Here is an 18824-nt window from a genome sequence, read left to right as displayed (position 1 = left end):
TTCAAAAGATAGGAATACAAGGGAACTTCCTTAAAATGATAGAGGGAATATATGAAAAACCCACAGCTAATATCATCCTCAATGGGGAAAAATTGAAAACTTTCCTCCTAAGATCAGGAACAAGACAAGGATGTCCACTATCACCACTATTATTCAACATTGTGTTGGAGGTTCTAGCCAGAGCAATTAGACAAGAAAAAGAAATACAAGGCATCAAAATTGGAAAGGAAGAAGTAAAACTATCACTGTTTGTAGACGATATGATACTATACGCCGAAAACCCAGAAAAATCCACAACAAAACTACTAGAGCTAATAAATGAATACAGCAAAGTAGCAGGTTACAAGATCAACATTCAAAAATCTGTAGCATTTCTATACACTAGTAATGAACAAGCTGAGGGGGAAATCAAGAAACGAATCCCATTTACAATTGCAACTAAAAGAATAAAATACCTAGGAATAAATTTAACTAAAGAGACAAAAAACCTATATAAAGAAAACTACAAAAAACTGCTAAAAGAAATCACAGAAGACCTAAATAGATGGAAGGGCATACCGTGTTCATGGATTAGAAGACTAAATATAGTTAAGATGTCAATCCTACCTAAATTGATTTACAGATTCAATGCAATATCAATCAAAATCCCAACAATTTATTTTTCAGAAATAGAAAAACCAATAAGCAAATTTATCTGGAAGGGCAGGGTGCCCCGAATTGCTAAAAACATCTTGAGGAAAAAAAACGAAGCTGGAGGTCTCGCGCTGCCTGACTTTAAGGCATATTATGAAGCCACAGTGGTCAAAACAGCATGATATTGGCATAAAGATAGATATATCGACCAATGGAATCGAATAGAGTGCTCAGATATAGACCCTCTCATCTATGGACATTTGATCTTTGATAAGGCAGTCAAGCCAACTCACCTGGGACAGAGCAGTCTCTTCAATAAATGGTGCCTAGGGAACTGGATATCCATATGCAAAAGAATGAAAGAAGACCCATATCTCACACCCTATACAAAAGTTAACTCAAAATGGATCAAAGATCTAAACATTAGGTCTAAGACCATAAAACAGTTAGAGGAAAATGTTGGGAGATATCTTATGAATCTTACAACTGGAGGCGGTTTTATGGACCTTAAACCTAAAGCAAGAGCACTGAAGAAGGAAATAAATAAATGGGAACTCCTCAAAATTAAACACTTTTGTGCATCAAAGAACTTCATCAAGAAAGTAGAAAGACAGCCTTCACAATGGGAGACAATATTTGGAAATGATATATCAGATAAAGGTCTAGTATCCAGAATTTATAAAGAGATTGTTCATCTCAACAACAAAAAGACAGCCAACCCAATTACAAAATGGGAAAAAGACTTGAACAGACACCTCTCAGAAGAGGAAATACAAATGGCCAAAAGGCACATGAAGAGATGCTCAATGTCCCTGGCCATTAGAGAAATGCAAATCAAAACCACAATGAGATATCATCTCACACCCACCAGAATGGCCATTATCAACAAAACAGAAAATGACAAGTGCTGGAGAGGATGCGGAGAAAGAGGCACACTTATCCACTGTTGGTGGGAATGTCAAAGGGTGCAACCACTGTGGAAGGCAGTTTGGCGGTTCCTCAAAAAGCTGAATATAGAATTGCCACACGACCCAGCAATACCATTGCTGGGAATATACTCAAAGGACTTAAGGGTAAAGACACAAACAGACATTTGCACACCAATGTTTATAGCAGCGTTATTTACAATTGCAAAGAGATGGAAACAGCCAAAATCTCCATCAACAGAAGAGTGGCTAAACAAACTGTGGTATATACATACGATGGAATACTATGCAGCTTTAAGACAGGATAAACTTATGAAGCATGTAATAACATGGATGGACCTAGAGAACATTATGCTGAGTGAGTCTAGCCAAAAACTAAAGGACAAATACTGTATGGTCCCACTGATGTGAACAGACATTCGAGAATAAATTTGGAATATGTCCTTGATAACAGAGTCCAGCAGGAGGTAGAAACAGGGTAAGATAATGGCCAATTGGAGTTGAAGGGATACAGACGGTGTAACAGGACTAGATACAAAAACTCAAAAATGGACAGCACAATAATACCTAATTGTAAAGTAATCATGTTAAAACACTGAATGAAGCTGCATCTGAGCTATAGGTTTTTGTTTTGTTTTGGTTTGTTTTGATTTTACTATTATTACTTTTATTTTTTTCTCTATATTAACATTCTATATCTTTTTCGGTTATGTTGCTAGTTCTTCTAAACCAATGCAAATGTACTAAGAAATGATGATCATGCATCTATGTGATGATGTTAAGAATTAATGATTGCATATGTAGAATGGTATGATCTCTAAATGTTGGGTTAATTTCTTTTTTTCCGTTAATTAAAAAAAAAAAAAAGAGAGAAGGGATAATTGGAGCTGAAGGGATACAGACTGTACAACGGGACTGGATATAAAAACTCAGAAATGGACAGCACAATACTACCCAATTATAATGCAATTATGTTAAAACACTGAATGAAGCTGCATGTGAGGTATAGGTTTTTTGTTTTTGTTTTTTTTGTTTTTTTTCTTTCTATTATTGTTTTAATTCTTATTCTGTTGTCTTTTATTTCTTTTTCTAAATCGATGCAAATGTACTAAGAAATGATGAATATGCAACTATGTGATGTTATTAAGAATTACTGATTGTACATGTAGATTGGAATGATTTCTAATTGTTTTGTTAATTCTTTTTTTAATTAATAAAAAAAAAAGTAAGTGTGACCCGGCCAGAGACACTCTGAGAAGGCACCTTTCCCCCGTGCAACAACCTGGGAGTTTGGAGACCTGGGAGCCACGTGGCTCCTGTCCACCAGGAGGTTATCCACAACTCTGCCAGCCAAGCCAAACTCTGGTAGAAAATTAAGACCCCAAATACAAACTGGAAGAGTTGGTCTGCCTGTGACTGGGACAGGACAAGCCTCGGGAGCAGCCTAAGTTACTGAAACAGCCCAGTGTTCTCATTGGGATCACATCAACTTTCAGGTATCCAGGTTCAGAGCAGCCTAAGGCCTTTTGCAGGGTGTAGTTCAACTCACTGGCCAAAACAGACACCTTTGGTTCTGAAAAAACTGACAGTATAGCTAACAACCATGTGACTATTTCCAGATTGTCATACTCCCATTCTTCTTCTCTTGGAGGAAAATTCAACTCAAAAATTATTTTCCTGTTTATCTCAACAGTGATCTCACTATTCCAAAGGCAATGAATCCAAATATTTTTAACAATGAATTTTCTATACCCATCAAACCTCAACAAATAAAAAACTCCATATTCAGAATGTTTTGAATAGACTCTCCTGAAAAAGTTGATCCAACATGTCTCAATCTTTTTTTCAAAACACTTGAAGGATAATGTTCAAAGTAAGAATGTACTCTAGAGTATCAGGCCAAGATGGTGGCTTAGTGAGGGTGTTTTCACTTTTTTACCTAGGATTTTCTTGCTGGATGATGACTTTGTTGTCTGTCTGTTCTTTGACATTTAGTTCAGCTTATTCTAGACCTTAGCTTGGGTTTTGTTTAACAAATCAGAATTTCTCATTTCTTGCTTCTTGCCCTGTGTGTGTGGTGCCTCCCCTCTCCCTGCCCCAGCTGCACCGTAGGAGGGTCTGCTTAGGTATTATAGGCCCAACTCAAATGGAATCCTTCCCTCAAGAAATTTAGATCCAGGGTCTGGAAACCTGAAGCAATTAAAACCAGGCTACAAACTCTCCTCTGTCTCAACCACGCCCCCACAGGGAGAGTCTGCTGAAGTTAAAGGTACTGCATAATTTTATGCTGGTAGGACATGTAGGCCAACAAGTGCCACATTTTGGGCAGCACAGGAAAAGCACAGAGTCTAGAAAAGTCATAGGAAAGTCTTTCAACCTCCTGGGTCTCATCCTCAGGGAAAACTGATACACGTGACTCTTCCCTCCTAAGAGGAGGCCAGTCTGGTCTGAGAAAACCTGACTGGGTTCTGTAATACTTAAACAAACCTCCTAAGGGAGGAAAAAAAAATGCAGAAGATAGGATTAGTGAACTGGAGGATGAAACATTGCAAATCCAACAAGCAAAAGAAAATATAGGGAAAAGAATAGAAAATTATGAGTGGGGACTCAGGAAACTGAATGACAATATGAAGCGCACAAATAGACGTGTTGTGGGTGTCCCAGAAGGAGAAGAGAAGGGAAAAGCAGGAGAAAAACTAATGGAGGAAATTATCACTGAAAATTTCCCAACTCTATGAAAGACTTAAAATTACAGATTCAAGAAGTACAGTATACCCAAAACATATAGATACAAACAGAAGTATTCCAAGACACTTTCTAATCAGAATGTCAGATGTCAAAGAGAAAGAGAGAATCTTGAAAGCAGCAAGAGAAAAAGCAATCTATCACATACAAGGGAAGCCAAATAAGACTATGCATAGATTTCTCAGAAGAAACCATGGAGGCGAGAAGATAATGGGATGATATATTTAAAATACCAAAAGAGAAAAACTGCCAACCAAGAATCCTATATCCAGAAAACTGTCCTTCAAAAATGAGGGGGAGGGTGGGCCACGGTGGCTCAACAGGCAGAGTTCTCGCCTGCTGTGCCAGAGACCCAGGTTCAATTCTTGGTGCCTGCTAATGCAAAAAAAACAAAAAACAAAAAACAGAAAAAAAAAAAAATAGGGGGAAATTAGAATATCTTCAGACAAAAAAATCACTGAGAGAATTAGTGACCAAGAGACCAACTCTGCAAGAAATACTAAAAGGAGCACTAGAAACAGATAGGAAAAGACAGGAGAGAGGGGTGTGGAGAAGAGGGTAGAAATGAAGACTATCAGTAAAGGTAATAAGGAGAAAAATCAGATATGCCATATAAAATTCAAAAGGTAAAATGGTAGAAGAAAGTACTGCTCTTACAGTAGTAACACCAAATGGTAATGGATTAAACACCTCAATCAAAGAACACAGAATGGCAGAATGGATTAAAAAACAGGACCCAACTATATGCTGTTTACAGTAAACACACCTTAGACCCAAGGATAGACATAGGTTGAAAGTGAAAGGTTGGGAAAAGATATTTCATGCAAATAACAATCAGAAAAGAATAGAAATAGCTATACTAATATCCAACAAATTGGACTTCAAGGGTAAAACAGTTAAAAGAGACAAAGGACACAACCTCCCCAAGTTGAATTCTTGATATTCTCACAAACAGTGTGGACAACCAAAGCTATAGGCTGTGCCCCCAGTCTTGGGGTTTGTTCATATGAAACTTAACCCCAGAAAGGATAGGTCAAGCCTACTTAAAATTAGGCCTAAGAGTCACCCCCAAGAGAACCTCTTTTGTTGCTCAGACCTGGCCTCTCTCTCCAGCCAACACAGCAAGCAAACTCACCACCCTTCCCCTGTCTATGTGGGACATGACTCCCAGGGGTGTGGACCTTCCTGGCAACGTGGGACAGAAATCCTAGAATGAGCTGTAACTCAGCATCAAGGGATTGAGAAAAACCCTAGAATGAACTGAGACCTAGCATCAAGGGATTGAGAAAACCCTCTCGACCAAAAGGGGGAAGAGTGAAATAAGACAAAGTGTCAATGGCTGAGAGATTCCAAACAGAGTCGAGAGGTTATCCTGGAGGTTATTCTTACGCATTGAGTAGATATCACCTTGTTATCCAAGAGGAAATGGAGAGGCTGGAGGGAGCTGCCTGGAAATGTAGAGCTGTATTCCAGTAGCCATGTTTCTTGATGATGATTGTATAATAATATAGCTTTCACAATGTGACTGTGTGATTGTGAAAACCTTGTGTCTCCTTTTGTCTACCTTGTCTCCTTTTATCTACCTTGTCAACATATGGAATGAGTAGAACATATGGAATAAAAATAAACAGGGGGAACAAATGCTAAAATAAATTTATTTTGAAATGCTAGTGATCAATGAAAGGGAGGAGTAAGGGGTATGGTATGTATAATTCTTTTTTTCTGTTTTCGTTTTATTTTTCTGTTGTCTTTTTATTTCTTTTTCTGAATTGATGCAAATGTTCTAAGAAATGATCATGATGATGAATATGCAACTATGTGATGATATTGTGAATTACTGATTATATATGTAGAATGGAATGATCACATATTAAGAATGTTTGTGTTTCTTTCCTGTAATTTTTTTTAAAAAATTAATAAAAAAAAATTAGGCCTAAGAGTCACCCCCAGAGAACCTCTTTCATTGCTCTGATGTGGCCTCTCTCTCTCAGTCAACATGCAGCAAACTCACTGCCCTCCCCCTCTCTATGTGGGACATGACTCTTAGGGGTGTGGACCTTCCTGGCAACGTGGGACAGAAATCCTAGAATGAGCTGAGACTCAGCATCAACGGATTGAGAAAACCTTCTCGACCAAAAGGCGGAAGAGTGAAATGAGACAAAGTGGCAATGGCTGAGAGATTCCAAACAGAGTCGAGAGGTTATCCTGGAGGTTGTTCATACGCATTATTCAGATGTCACGTTTTTAGTTAAGGTGTAATGGAGAGGCTAGGGGGAACTGCCTGAAAATGTAGAGCTGTGTTCCAGTAGCCATGTTTCTTGAAGATGACTGTATAATGATATAGCTTTCGCAATGTGACTGTGTAACTGTGAAAACCTTGTGTCTGATGCTCCTTTTATCTACCTATCGACAGATGAAAAAAGATATGGATTAAAAATAAATAAATAATAGAGGGAACAAATGTTAAAATAAATTTAGTAGATTGTAGTGATCAATGAAAGGGGTATGGGGTATGGTATGTATGAATTTCTTTCCGCTGTCTTTATATATTTTTTTCTGACTTGATGCAGATGTTCTAAGAAATGATGATGATGATGAATATACAACTATGTGATGATATTGTGAGTTATTGATTATACAAGAATAAAATTATCATATGGTAAGAATGTTTGTGTCTGTATGTGGATATGTTTCATAAATAAAAAAAATTAAAAAAAAAAAAAGAGCTGGTGTTAGGAGGCAGCACCTTAGACCTTACACCCAAAGCATAAACAACAAAAGAAAAAATAGATAAAATAGACCTCCTGAAAACCAAAAACTTCAGTACCTCAAAGGACTTTGTCAAAAGGGTAAAAAGACAACCAACTCAATGGGAAAAAATATTGGGAGACCACATATCTGATAAGGGTTTGATACCTAAAATATATAAAGAAATACTACAACTCAACAATAAAAAAATGAACAACCCAAATATAAAATGGGCAAAAGACACTGACAGACATATCTTCCAAAGAGGAAATACAAATGGCGAAAAAGCACATGAAAAGATGTCGAAATTTCAGAGAGAAATGTGAATCAAAACCACAATGAGATACAATTGTAGACCCATTAGAATGGCCACTATTAAACAAACAGGAAACTACAAGTGTTAGAGAGGATATGGAGATTCACTGCTGGTGGGAATGTAGAATGCTATAGCCACTCCAGAAAGCAGTTTGGCAGTTCCTCAGAAAACTAAATGCAGAGTTGCCTTATGACCTGGCAATCCCACTGCTCAGAATATGCCCAGATGTGAAAAAAGGGGCATGAACAGATACTTGTATAACAATGCTCACAGCAGCATTATTCGCAATTGCCAAAATATGGAAACAATCCAAGTGCACATCAACCAATTAATGGATAAAAAAAATCTTGTATATACATATGATGGAATATTATTCAGCACTAAGAAGAAATGAAGTCCTAGAGTGCACAACAACATGGATGAACCTTGAGGACTTAATGCTGAGTGAAAGTCAGACGCAAAAGAACAGATACTGTACAACTGAACCAGTATGACTAATTATAATATATAAACTCATAGTCATAAAAATTAGAATATAGGTTACCAAGAGACAGAATGAGGCTGGAAAATGGGGACCAGTTACTTAAATTGACAGAAATTTTAACTAGGTTGAACTGAAACATTTGGAAAAGAATAGAGATGATGGTAGCACTTTATTGGGGGTATACATAATGGTGCTGAATTGTCTGAGTGTAGTTAAAAGTTGTTTAAAGTCATGTATATCACCAGAAGGAAAGCTAGAGGTTAAAATATGGGAATGTATAACACAGTGAATCTTGTGGTGGATGATGTCTGTGATTAACACTACAAATATAAATAAGTTCTTTCGTGAACCAGAACAAATGTATGACATTTTTACAAAGAGTTAATAACAGAGCGGTACATGGGGAAAAAAACTTACCTATTACAAACTATGGGCGGTAGTTAACAGTAATATCTTAATATTCTTTCATCAACAGCAACAATGTACCATACCAACACTAGAGGTCAAAATAGGGGCATTGGGTGTTTTGGGTTTTCTTTTTTATATTTTTCCCTTCATTTTTGGCATAATGAAAAAGTTTGAAGATTGGTTGTAGGGATAACTACACAACTATGCGATGATACTGTTAGCCACTGATTGCCTACTATGGATAGATTATATGGTATGTGAATATATCTCAATAAAATTTGCATTAAAAGCAGTTCTTAATGCCAAAGAATTGTATACTTAAAATTAGTTAAAATGGGAAATTTTTTGTTTTATACATATTTTCCCACAATAAAAAAAAGGGGGTGGGGGAATAACAAGAGTTGGAGAGGATGTGGAGAAAGAGGAATGCTCATACATTGTTGGTGGAAAATGTAAAATGTAAAAAAGGTGCACAGCTGTTGTGGAAAACAGTATGGCAAGTTCTCAGAAAGTTAACTACAGAACTAACATATGACTCAGCAATGCCACTTCTAGGTACATGCCCAAAAGAACTGAAAGCAGGGACTCAAACAGACATTTGCACACCGATGTTCACAGAAGCACTATTCATAATTGCCAAAAGGTGGAAGCAACCAAAGTGTCTATCAACAAATAGATGGGAAAAATGTGATATACGCATTAAATGGAATATTATTCAGCCTTAAAGAAGAAATAAAGTTCAGTTGCATGCTACAACATGAATGAACCTAGAAAACATCATGATGAGTGAATAGAGCCAGACACAAAAGGATAAATACCATATGGTCTCACTTACATGAAATAAGCAGAGTATGCACATTCTTAAAGTCAGAACCTGGAATTCAGCTTACCAGGGGCAAGTAAATGGGGAATTAATGTTTAATTAATATGGAATTTCTGTTTGGGGTAATGAAAAAGTTTTGGAAATAGATGATGGGAGCGAAAGTACAACTTTGCAAATATAATTAATACCACCGAAATGTATATCTGAAAAGGGAAATTTTAGGTTATATATAAGTTACAGCATACACACACCAAAAAACCCCCAGAAAATTGTACAATATAATGAGTGAACACTAATGTAAACAGTGCACCAAAGTTAATAGCATAATAATAGCTTAATTATAATAATATTGTTTCATGAATTGCAAGAAAGGTACTACACTAATGCAAAATGTTAATAGGGAAAACTAAGTGTGTGAGAGGAGGATATAAGGGCACTATGTTTTCTGTATGATGTTTCTGTAAACCTAAAAATGCTCTATTAAAAAAATATATGAATTAAGTCTAGGGTGGATAACTATCTCAAAAGGAAAAAGTAGATCATAAACATTACCTCAGCAACTTTTGGAGGTACTCCATCCCCAAGCACTTCTCTGATGAAGCAGTGCTGGCCCATGTAATATGACAGTCCACACGTCCTCTTAAAGGCATCTTTCAGTCGTTTCAACTCTACATCAGTAACTATAATTCAGAAGGAAATGATGGATAAGAAACCAAAAGTGAAAAGACGTTTCTCACAATCTAAACTTTTTCAGCTAAGTTCCTCAGAAAAATTGGCAAATATTACTTCTCTTTCTAGATAAGTAAAATAAACCCAAAGGTATTTTGTCAAAATTCTAATATTTTCATATCTAATACAGAAAATAAATATGAGAATTCCTGACTTGCTTATTAAAAACACAATTCTTTAACTTAACCCATACAAATTCTAGACAGAGGAAAGAAATAGGTAATGTTTCATATTATCAGAAAAGCTAAATGGCATCGGATTCAGATATTAATGTTTCAGGAGCAATACATTCATTTCTTGCAGAATAAAATCTGTATCATTTGTACCTCTTGAGCACATATCTATCAATGTGGAAGATAGCTCCATGCTTAATTTAGATTTTACTATCAATTACAAAGAAAATGATCTATAAAGAGATGAAATTAACAACCTAAAATTTTAGGCATCCATGGCCAAAAAAGAAGTAAAATTACTGAGCTACTACTTTATTTTAGTCACTGAAAACTGAAATCTGTATAAAACAATCTCTGACTACAAGAACAGAGAAACAAGTGTCTTTAAATATCATGTGGTCAGTATAGTGACTACAATGGAGGCACAGAAATTGTACCTGTGGCCCATGTTGTGGAAAACAGAGAAGCCTTCTGGGAAGAAAGGATGGTTACTTTAAATCTTAAGGGCAAACCACCAAGCAAAAAGAGGCAAGGGCATACCAGGCAGAGATAACAGTTTGTTTCAGGAGCATGTATATATCTATACATTGATATTTGATGCATGGAGAACTTAGAAAGATAGAGGGACCAAGTAACAGATTTTCTTTACAGTAACAATTTGGGCTTAATGTTGGAAGGGTCACTGTCAATTACAATTTAGAGACAAACTTCAGGCAGAAAGGACACAGGAAACAGACACAAACTCAGATGGCTTGCAGTACTAGAAGTACAGAGAACAGAATTTAGGGGGCACAAACCTGGAAGCAAGAAGTAAACTGCAACTACAAAAAGAAAAGGAGGAATAAAAAAGAAGAAAAGGAGAAGCCAAATCTGGGAAATGCCTAGAAGAATCAGAGAGCTTAAAGCTTGACTGGGAATAGAAGCAATGCAGACCAATACCCAGGTTTCTATCTTGGGACATTTGAAGGGTGGTGTTGTTATCATGTAGACAAGGAATGAAAGAAAAAGAGTTAGCCAGGAAGAAAAGATGATACTTCTATTTTGGGTATACTGAAAATGAGGGATCTTTGGATGCTCCAGCATGTTTTTAGAATTATGAGTGGGAAGTACACAAGAGGTTCGGTGGGAGTCATAGCATATGGATGATAACTAAAACAATTAGAAAGAAAACAATGCTTCCAGTGTGTACACAGAAAGAAAAAAATGCTCAAACAATATTAATAAGGAAGAGTCAGAAGGAAAAACAGAAGAGAGTATGGTCTCCAAAGCCAAGAAGGGATTGGTTAACAGCCTCACCTAAGGCACAAAGGAACAGCAAGATAAAGACTAAAAAGTATCTGACATGGGCTGAACAAGAAGAAGAAATAGAAAAACTGAAAAAACAAATCACAGAACTTATGGAAGTGAAGGATAAAGTAGAAAAGATGGAAAAAACAATGGATACCTACAATGATAGATTTAAAGAGACAGAAGATACAATTAGTGATTTGGAGGATGGAACATCTGAATTCCAAAAAGAAACAGAAACTATAGGGAAAAGAATGGAAAAATTTGAACAGGGTATCAGGGAACTAAAGGACAATATGAAGCGCTCAAATATATGTGTTGTGGGTGTCCCAGAAGGAGAAGAGAAGGGAAAAGGAGGAGAAAAACTAATGGAAGAAATTATCACTGAAAATTTCCCAACTCTTATGAAAGACCTAAAATTACAGATCCAAGATGTGCAGAGCACCCCAAAGAGATTAGACCGAAATACGCGTTCTCCAAGACACTTACTAGTTAGAATGTCAGAGGTCAAAGAGAAAGAGAGGATCCTGAAAGCAGCAAGAGAAAAACAATCCATCACATACAAGGGAAACCCAATAAGACTATGTGTAGATTTCTCAGCAGAAACCATGGAAGCTAGAAGACAGTGGGATGATATATTTAAATTACTAAAAGAGAAAAACTGCCAACCAAGACTCCTATATCCAGCAAAATTGTCCTTCAAAAATGAGGGAGAAATTAAAACATTCTCAGACAAAAAGTCACTGAGAGAATTTGTGACCAAGAGACCAGCTCGGCAAGAAATACTAAAGGGAGCACTAGAGTCAGATACGAAAAGACAGAAGAGAGAGGTATGGAGAAGAGTGTAGAAAGAAGGAAAGTCAGATATGATATATATAATACAAAGGGCAAAATGGTAGAGGAAAATATTATCCAAACAGTAATAAACACTAAATGTTAAGGGACTGAATTCCCCAATCAAAAGACATAGATTGGCAGAATGGATTCAAACACAGGATCCTTCTATATGCTGTCTATAGGAAACACATCTTAGACCCAAAGATAAACATAGGTTGAAAGTGAAAGGTTGGAAAAAGATATTTCATGCAAATAACAACCAGAAAAGAGCAGGAGTGGCTATACTAATATCCAACAAATTAGACTTCAAATGTAAAACAGTTAAAAGAGACAAAGAAGGACACTATATACTAATAAAAGGAACAATTAAACAAGAAGACATAACAATCATAAATATTTATGCACCGAACCAGAATGCCCCAAAATACGTGAGGAATACACTGCAAACACTGAAAACGGAAATAGACACATATACCATAATAGTTGGAGACTTCAATTCACCACTCTCATCAATGGACAGAATATCTAGACAGAGGCTCAATAAAGAAACAGAGAATCTGAATATTACTATAAATGAGCTAGACTTAACAGACATTTATAGGACATTACATCCCACAACAGCAGGATACACCTTTTTCTCAAGTGCTCATGGATCATTCTCAAAGATAGACCATATGCTGGGTCACAAAGCAAGTCTTAACAAATTTAAAAAGACTGAAATCATACACAACATTTTCTCGGATCATAAAGGAATGAGGTTGGAAATCAATAATAGGCGGAGTGCCAGAAAATTCACAAATACGTGGAGGCTCAACAACACACTCTTAAACAACACGTGGGTCAGAGGAGAAATTGCAAGAGAAATTAGTAAATACCTCGAGGCGAATGAAAATGAAAACACAACATATCAAAACTTATGGGACGCAGCAAAGGCAGTGCTAAGAGGGAAATTTATTGCCCTAAATGCCTATATCAGAAAAGAAGAAAAGGCAAAAATGCAGGAATTAACTGTCCACTTGGAAGAACAGCAAACTAATCCCAAAGCAAGCAAAAGGAAAGAAATAACAAAGATTAGAGCAGAAATAAATGAAATTGAAAACATGAAAACAATAGAGAAAATCAATAAGACCAGAAGTTGGTTCTATGAGAAAATCAATAAAATTGATGGGCCCTTAGCAAGATTGACAAAAAGAAGAAGAGAGAGGATGCAAATAAATAAGATCAGAAATGGAAGAGGAGACATAACTACTGACCTCACAGAAATAAAGGAGGTAATAACAGGATACTATGAACAACTTTACGCTAATAAATACAACAATTTGGAGGAAATGGACGGGTTCCTGGAAAGACATGAACAACCGACTTTGACTCAAGAAGACATAGATGACCTCAACAAACCAATCACAAGTAAAGAAATTGAATTAGTCATTCAAAAGCTTCCTAAAAAGAAAAGTCCAGGACCAGATGGCTTCACATGTGAATTCTATAAAACATTCCAGAAAGAATTAGGACCAACTCTCCTCAAACTCTTCAAAAAAATTGAAGTGGAGGGAAAACTACCTAATTCATTCTATGAAGCCAACATCACCCTCATACTAAAACCAGGCAAAGATATTACAAAAAAAGAAAACTACAGACCAATCTCTCTAATGAATATAGATGCAAAAATCCTCAATAAAATTCTAGCAAATCGTATCCAACAACACATTAAAAGAATTATACATCATGACCAAGTAGGATTCATCCCAGGTATGCAAGGATGGTTCAACATAAGAAAATCAATTAATGTAATACACCATATCAACAAATCAAAGCAGAAAAATCACATGATCATCTCAATTGATGCAGAGAAGGCATTTGACAAGATTCAACATCCTTTCCTGTTGAAAACACTTCAAAAGATAGGAATACAAGGGAACTTCCTTAAAATGATAGAGGGAATATATGAAAAACCCACAGCTAATATCATCCTCAATGGGGAAAAATTGAAAACTTTCCCCCTAAGATCAGGAACAAGACAAGGATGTCCACTATCACCACTATTATTCAACATTGTGTTGCAGGTTCTAGCCAGAGCAATTAGACAAGAAAAAGAAGTACAAGGCATCAAAATTGGAAAGGAAGAAGTAAAACTATCACTGTTTGCAAACGATATGATACTATACGCCGAAAACCCAGAAAAATCCACAACAAAACTACTAGAGCTAATAAATGAATACAGCAAAGTAGCAGGTTACAAGATCAACATTCAAAAATCTGTAGCATTTCTATACACTAGTAATGAACAAGCTGAGGGGGAAATCAAGAAACGAATCCCATTTACAATTGCAACTAAAAGAATAAAATACCTAGGAATAAATTTAACCAAAGAGACAAAAAACCTATATAAAGAAAACTACAAAAAACTGCTAAAAGAAATCACAGAAGACCTAAATAGATGGAAGGGCATACCGTGTTCATGGATTGGAAGACTAAATATAGTTAAGATGTCAATCCTACCTAAATTGATTTACAGATTCAATGCAATACCAATCAAAATCCCAACAACTTATTTTTCAGAAATAGAAAAACCAATAAGCAAATTTATCTGGAAGGGCAGGGTGCCCCAAATTGCTAAAAACATCTTGAGGAAAAAAAACGAAGCTGGAGGTCTTGTGCTGCCTGACTTTAAGGCATATTATGAAGCCACAGTGGTCAAAACAGCATGGTATTGGCATAAAGATAGATATATCGACCAATGGAATCGAATAGAGTGCTCAGATATAGACCCTCTCATCTATGGACATTTGATCTTTGATAAGGCAGTCAAGCCAACTCACCTGGGACAGAACAGTCTCTTCAATAAATGGTGCCTAGAGAACTGGATATCCATATGCAAAAGAATGAAAGAAGACCCATCTCTCACACCCTACACAAAAGTTAACTCAAAATGGATCAAAGATCTAAACATTAGGTCTAAGACCATAGAACAGTTAGAGGAAAATGTAGGGAGATATCTTATGAATCTTACAATTGGAGGCGGTTTTATGGACCTTACACCTAAAGCAAGAGCACTGAAGAAGGAAATAAATAAATGGGAACTCCTCAAAATTAAACACTTTTGTGCATCAAAAAACTTCATCAAGAAAGTAGAAAGACACCCTACACAATGGGAATCAATATTTGGAAATGACATATCAGATAAAGGTCTAGTATCCAGAATTTATAATGAGATTGTTCAACTCAACAACAAAAAGATAGCCAACCCAATTACAAAATGGGAAAAAGACTTGAATAGACACCTCTCATAGGAGGAAATACAAATGGCCAAAAGACACATTAAGAGATGCTCAATGTCCCTGGCCATTAGAGAAATGCAAATCAAAACCACAATGAGATATCATCTCACACCCACCAGAATGGCCATTATCAACAAAACAGAAAATGACAAGTGCTGGAGAGGATGCGGAGAAAGAGGCACACTTATCCACTGTTGGTGGGAATGTCAAATGGTGCATCCACTGTGGAAAGCAGTTTGGCGGTTCCTCAAAAAGCTGAATATAGAATTGCCACACGACCCAGCAATACCATTGCTGGGAATCTACTCAAAGGAATTAAAGGCAAAAACTCAAACAGACATTTGCACACCAATGTTTATAGCAGCGTTATTTACAATTGCAAAGAGATGGAAACAGCCAAAATGTCCATCAACAGACGAGTGGCTAAACAAACTGTGGTATATACATACGATGGAATATTATGCAGCTTTAAGGCAGGATAAACTTATGAAGCATGTAATAACATGGATGGACCTAGAGAACATTATGCTGAGTGAGTCTAGCCAAAAACTAAAAGACAAATACTGTATGGTCCCAATGATGTGAATCGACACTCGAGAATAAACTTGGAATATGTCATTGGTAACAGAGTTCAGCAGGAGTTAGAAACAGGGTAAGATAATGGGTAATTGGAGATGATGGAATACAGACTGTGCAATAGGACTAGATACAAAAACTCAAAAATGGACAGCACAATAATACCTAATTGTAAAGTAATCATGTTAAAATACTGAACGAAGCTGCATCCGAGCTATAGGTTCTTGTTTTGTTTTGTTTTGTTTGTTTTGTTCTTATTATTATTACTTTTATTTTTTTCTCTATATTAACATTCTATATTTTTTTCTGTTATACTGCTAGTTCTTCTAAACCGATGCAAATGTACTAAGAAACGATGATCATGCATCTATGTGATGATGTTAAGAATTACTGATTGCATATGTAGAATGGTATGATGTCTAAAAAAAAATGGTCAGCATAATACTGCCTAATTGTAATGTAATTATGTTGGAACGCTGAATGAAGCTGCATCTGATCTATAGTTTTTTTTGTTTTTTTTTCTTTCTCTTATATATTTTTGTACTTTTTATTTTTATTTGTGTTTTCTCTGTGTTATCATTTTATTTCTTTTTCTGTTGTCGTGCTATTTCTTTCTCTAAAACGATGCATATGTACTGAGAAATGATGACCATACACCTATGTGATGATATTAAGAATTACTGATTGCATATGTAGAATGGATTGATTTCTAATGTTGTGTTAGTTAATTTTTTTTAATTAATTAAAAAAAAAAATTGTAAAGACTAAGCCAGGAAACCTTTCTGAGGCCAACTCTCTCCGAATCATGGTGAACACAATTAAAAGCACCAAAATAAATATCTGAATGTGCATAAAAAGCGAAATGTTGGATTGTGTACAGGCAATGAGAATAAAAAAATTTTAAAGAATCATGGAATTGTACTACAAAAACAGTGAACCACAGTTGACTAATTTCTTTGGGGAAAACTCACAGTACAATATTGAATAACAGTGGTGACAGTGGGCATAATTGTCTTGTCCCCAATCTTAGAGGGAAAGCTTTCAGTCTTCCACCATTAAGGAGGTTGATAGCTGTGTGCTTTTCACATATGCCTTTTATCTTTATGTTAATTTGAGAATGTTATGTACCCCATAAAAGGTCATATCCTTTTAATCCATCCTTATTAGGGCAGGACTATTGTGGGTGGTACATTTTGATTAAGTTCTTTCAATTGCGATGCAACCTGCCTCATCCAGGGTAGGCATCAACCCCTTTACCAGAGTCCTTTATGAGAGGATAAGATAGTTAAAACCAAGAGAAACTCACAGAGTAAAAGCCCCTGGAAGAGCTGAAAGAAAAAGCCACTGAAACCAGAAGCTGAAAGCAAGAAAACCCAGGAGAGAAGGATGAACATACACTGGCCATGTGACTTCTCATGTGACTGAGGTGTTCTGGATGACAACAGCCTTTCTTCAGAGAAGGTATCATCCTGTTCAAGCCTTAATTTGGACATTTCCAGAGCCTTAGAACTGCAAATTTGTAAGCTAATAAATTCACATTGTAAAAATGAAAAAAAAAAAATAGATAATGTGAGACTGTAGCTGAATTAATCTCTGAAAAGGGTTGGCTGACCTAGCTAGGGAGGATATTCCGTATCTTTAAGCATTTTCATTTAGATATACTGTTAAATACACTTTAAAATTATATTTAAATTTATTATTATACAATTTAAATTCTATATTATAGTTATGTAATTCAAATTTAAATTTATTTATATTTACTGTTAAATATTATAAATGACTTTCAATTTTACTGTTATTCTGCTTCATCTAGTGTTTCCACAGTATTGTTTGTACTACCTTTTCATTGCAGATATACAGTATTTCAGCCAAGCCTTGACTTCAGATTCTATAAGTCACCCTATGAACTTGATCTTCATCTATACATAGTTTCCGTGGTCAAAAAATATAAGTCTGGACTCTTGTCTATTATATCCAGTTTATATCCCTGAGTAGATCATCTTTAATTCAAAGTAGAAAACAGTGTAGCTGTGTGTATATGTGTGTATCCTTAGTTTTCAAAGATATACTGTTGACAGTGTTGCTGTCATGGGGTATGTGGGTATGTGTCTATAAACAAAACTGGATCCAGGCATTACTTCTACTATATCCATACAAAGTAGTTCTTGACTTTACCACAACATACATGTTTAAGGCGGCCTGTGAAATAGACTGTGGCTCCATATCTTCCCTTCACAGACTGCCAGTGTCTGTAATCAAAATGAACCAACCTATCTTTGCAGAGCATCAGGTTGGCCCATCTGCCACTGTTTCTGTTTGCCAGCATCCCTGAGCTTTGCTGCACTACATGAGAAATTGAAGCAGCGTAAGAGAAAATTCTGCTTCCTCCTTCCTATTAGTATTTAATAACAAGCATAAAAATATGAACAAAAAACAATGGAATCTGTGTGAACAAGGTTGTTCGATGAAATCTGTGTGAAAAACTGATAAATTTAGAACACAAATGGAGAATCATACAAGTTGTACAAGTTTTCATCTATTAACAACGCCAGACCATATTTTGAAACACAATAAATATATGACAATAAAGTTAACAATTGCTGGGGACTAAAATGTCTTTGAAAACTGCTTATAAGAAAAAAACAGAAATCAAAAAAGACATGGGAACAAGAAATCTATTGTATACTTAAACACTGCAGGAGAGTACTTAAATATATCATGGAGAAAATACCCTCAAGTAAGTATTCATTAGTTTTAATTTTCCATAACAGAACAAAATGACTATTCAACATATGCTGATGACAAGTTTTCTAGCTCATTTAGTGTTTCCAGGAGTTTCATAAATCAAGCACAAAACTTAT

The 18824-nt window shown here is 35.9% G+C and overlaps 1 protein-coding gene across 2 annotated transcripts in view; it reads right to left on the bottom strand.

Annotated features, from left to right (window-relative positions):
* The window catches only part of USP32 (ubiquitin specific peptidase 32), a 332680-nt gene that overhangs the window by 258701 nt on the left and 55155 nt on the right, over positions 1-18824 (bottom strand). For both annotated transcript variants that reach the window (XM_077165036.1, XM_077165035.1), the window contains exon 2: positions 9636-9763. In XM_077165036.1, the coding sequence (XP_077021151.1) occupies positions 9636-9763 (128 nt within the window). The remainder of the gene's footprint in view (positions 1-9635; positions 9764-18824) is intronic.

This window comes from Tamandua tetradactyla, chromosome 6 (assembly GCF_023851605.1).
Source record: "Tamandua tetradactyla isolate mTamTet1 chromosome 6, mTamTet1.pri, whole genome shotgun sequence".
In the NCBI taxonomy this organism is placed as follows: domain Eukaryota; kingdom Metazoa; phylum Chordata; class Mammalia; order Pilosa; family Myrmecophagidae; genus Tamandua; species Tamandua tetradactyla.
The sequence above is the reverse complement of the archived record's forward strand: the minus strand, read 5'-3'. Positions and strand labels throughout refer to the sequence as shown.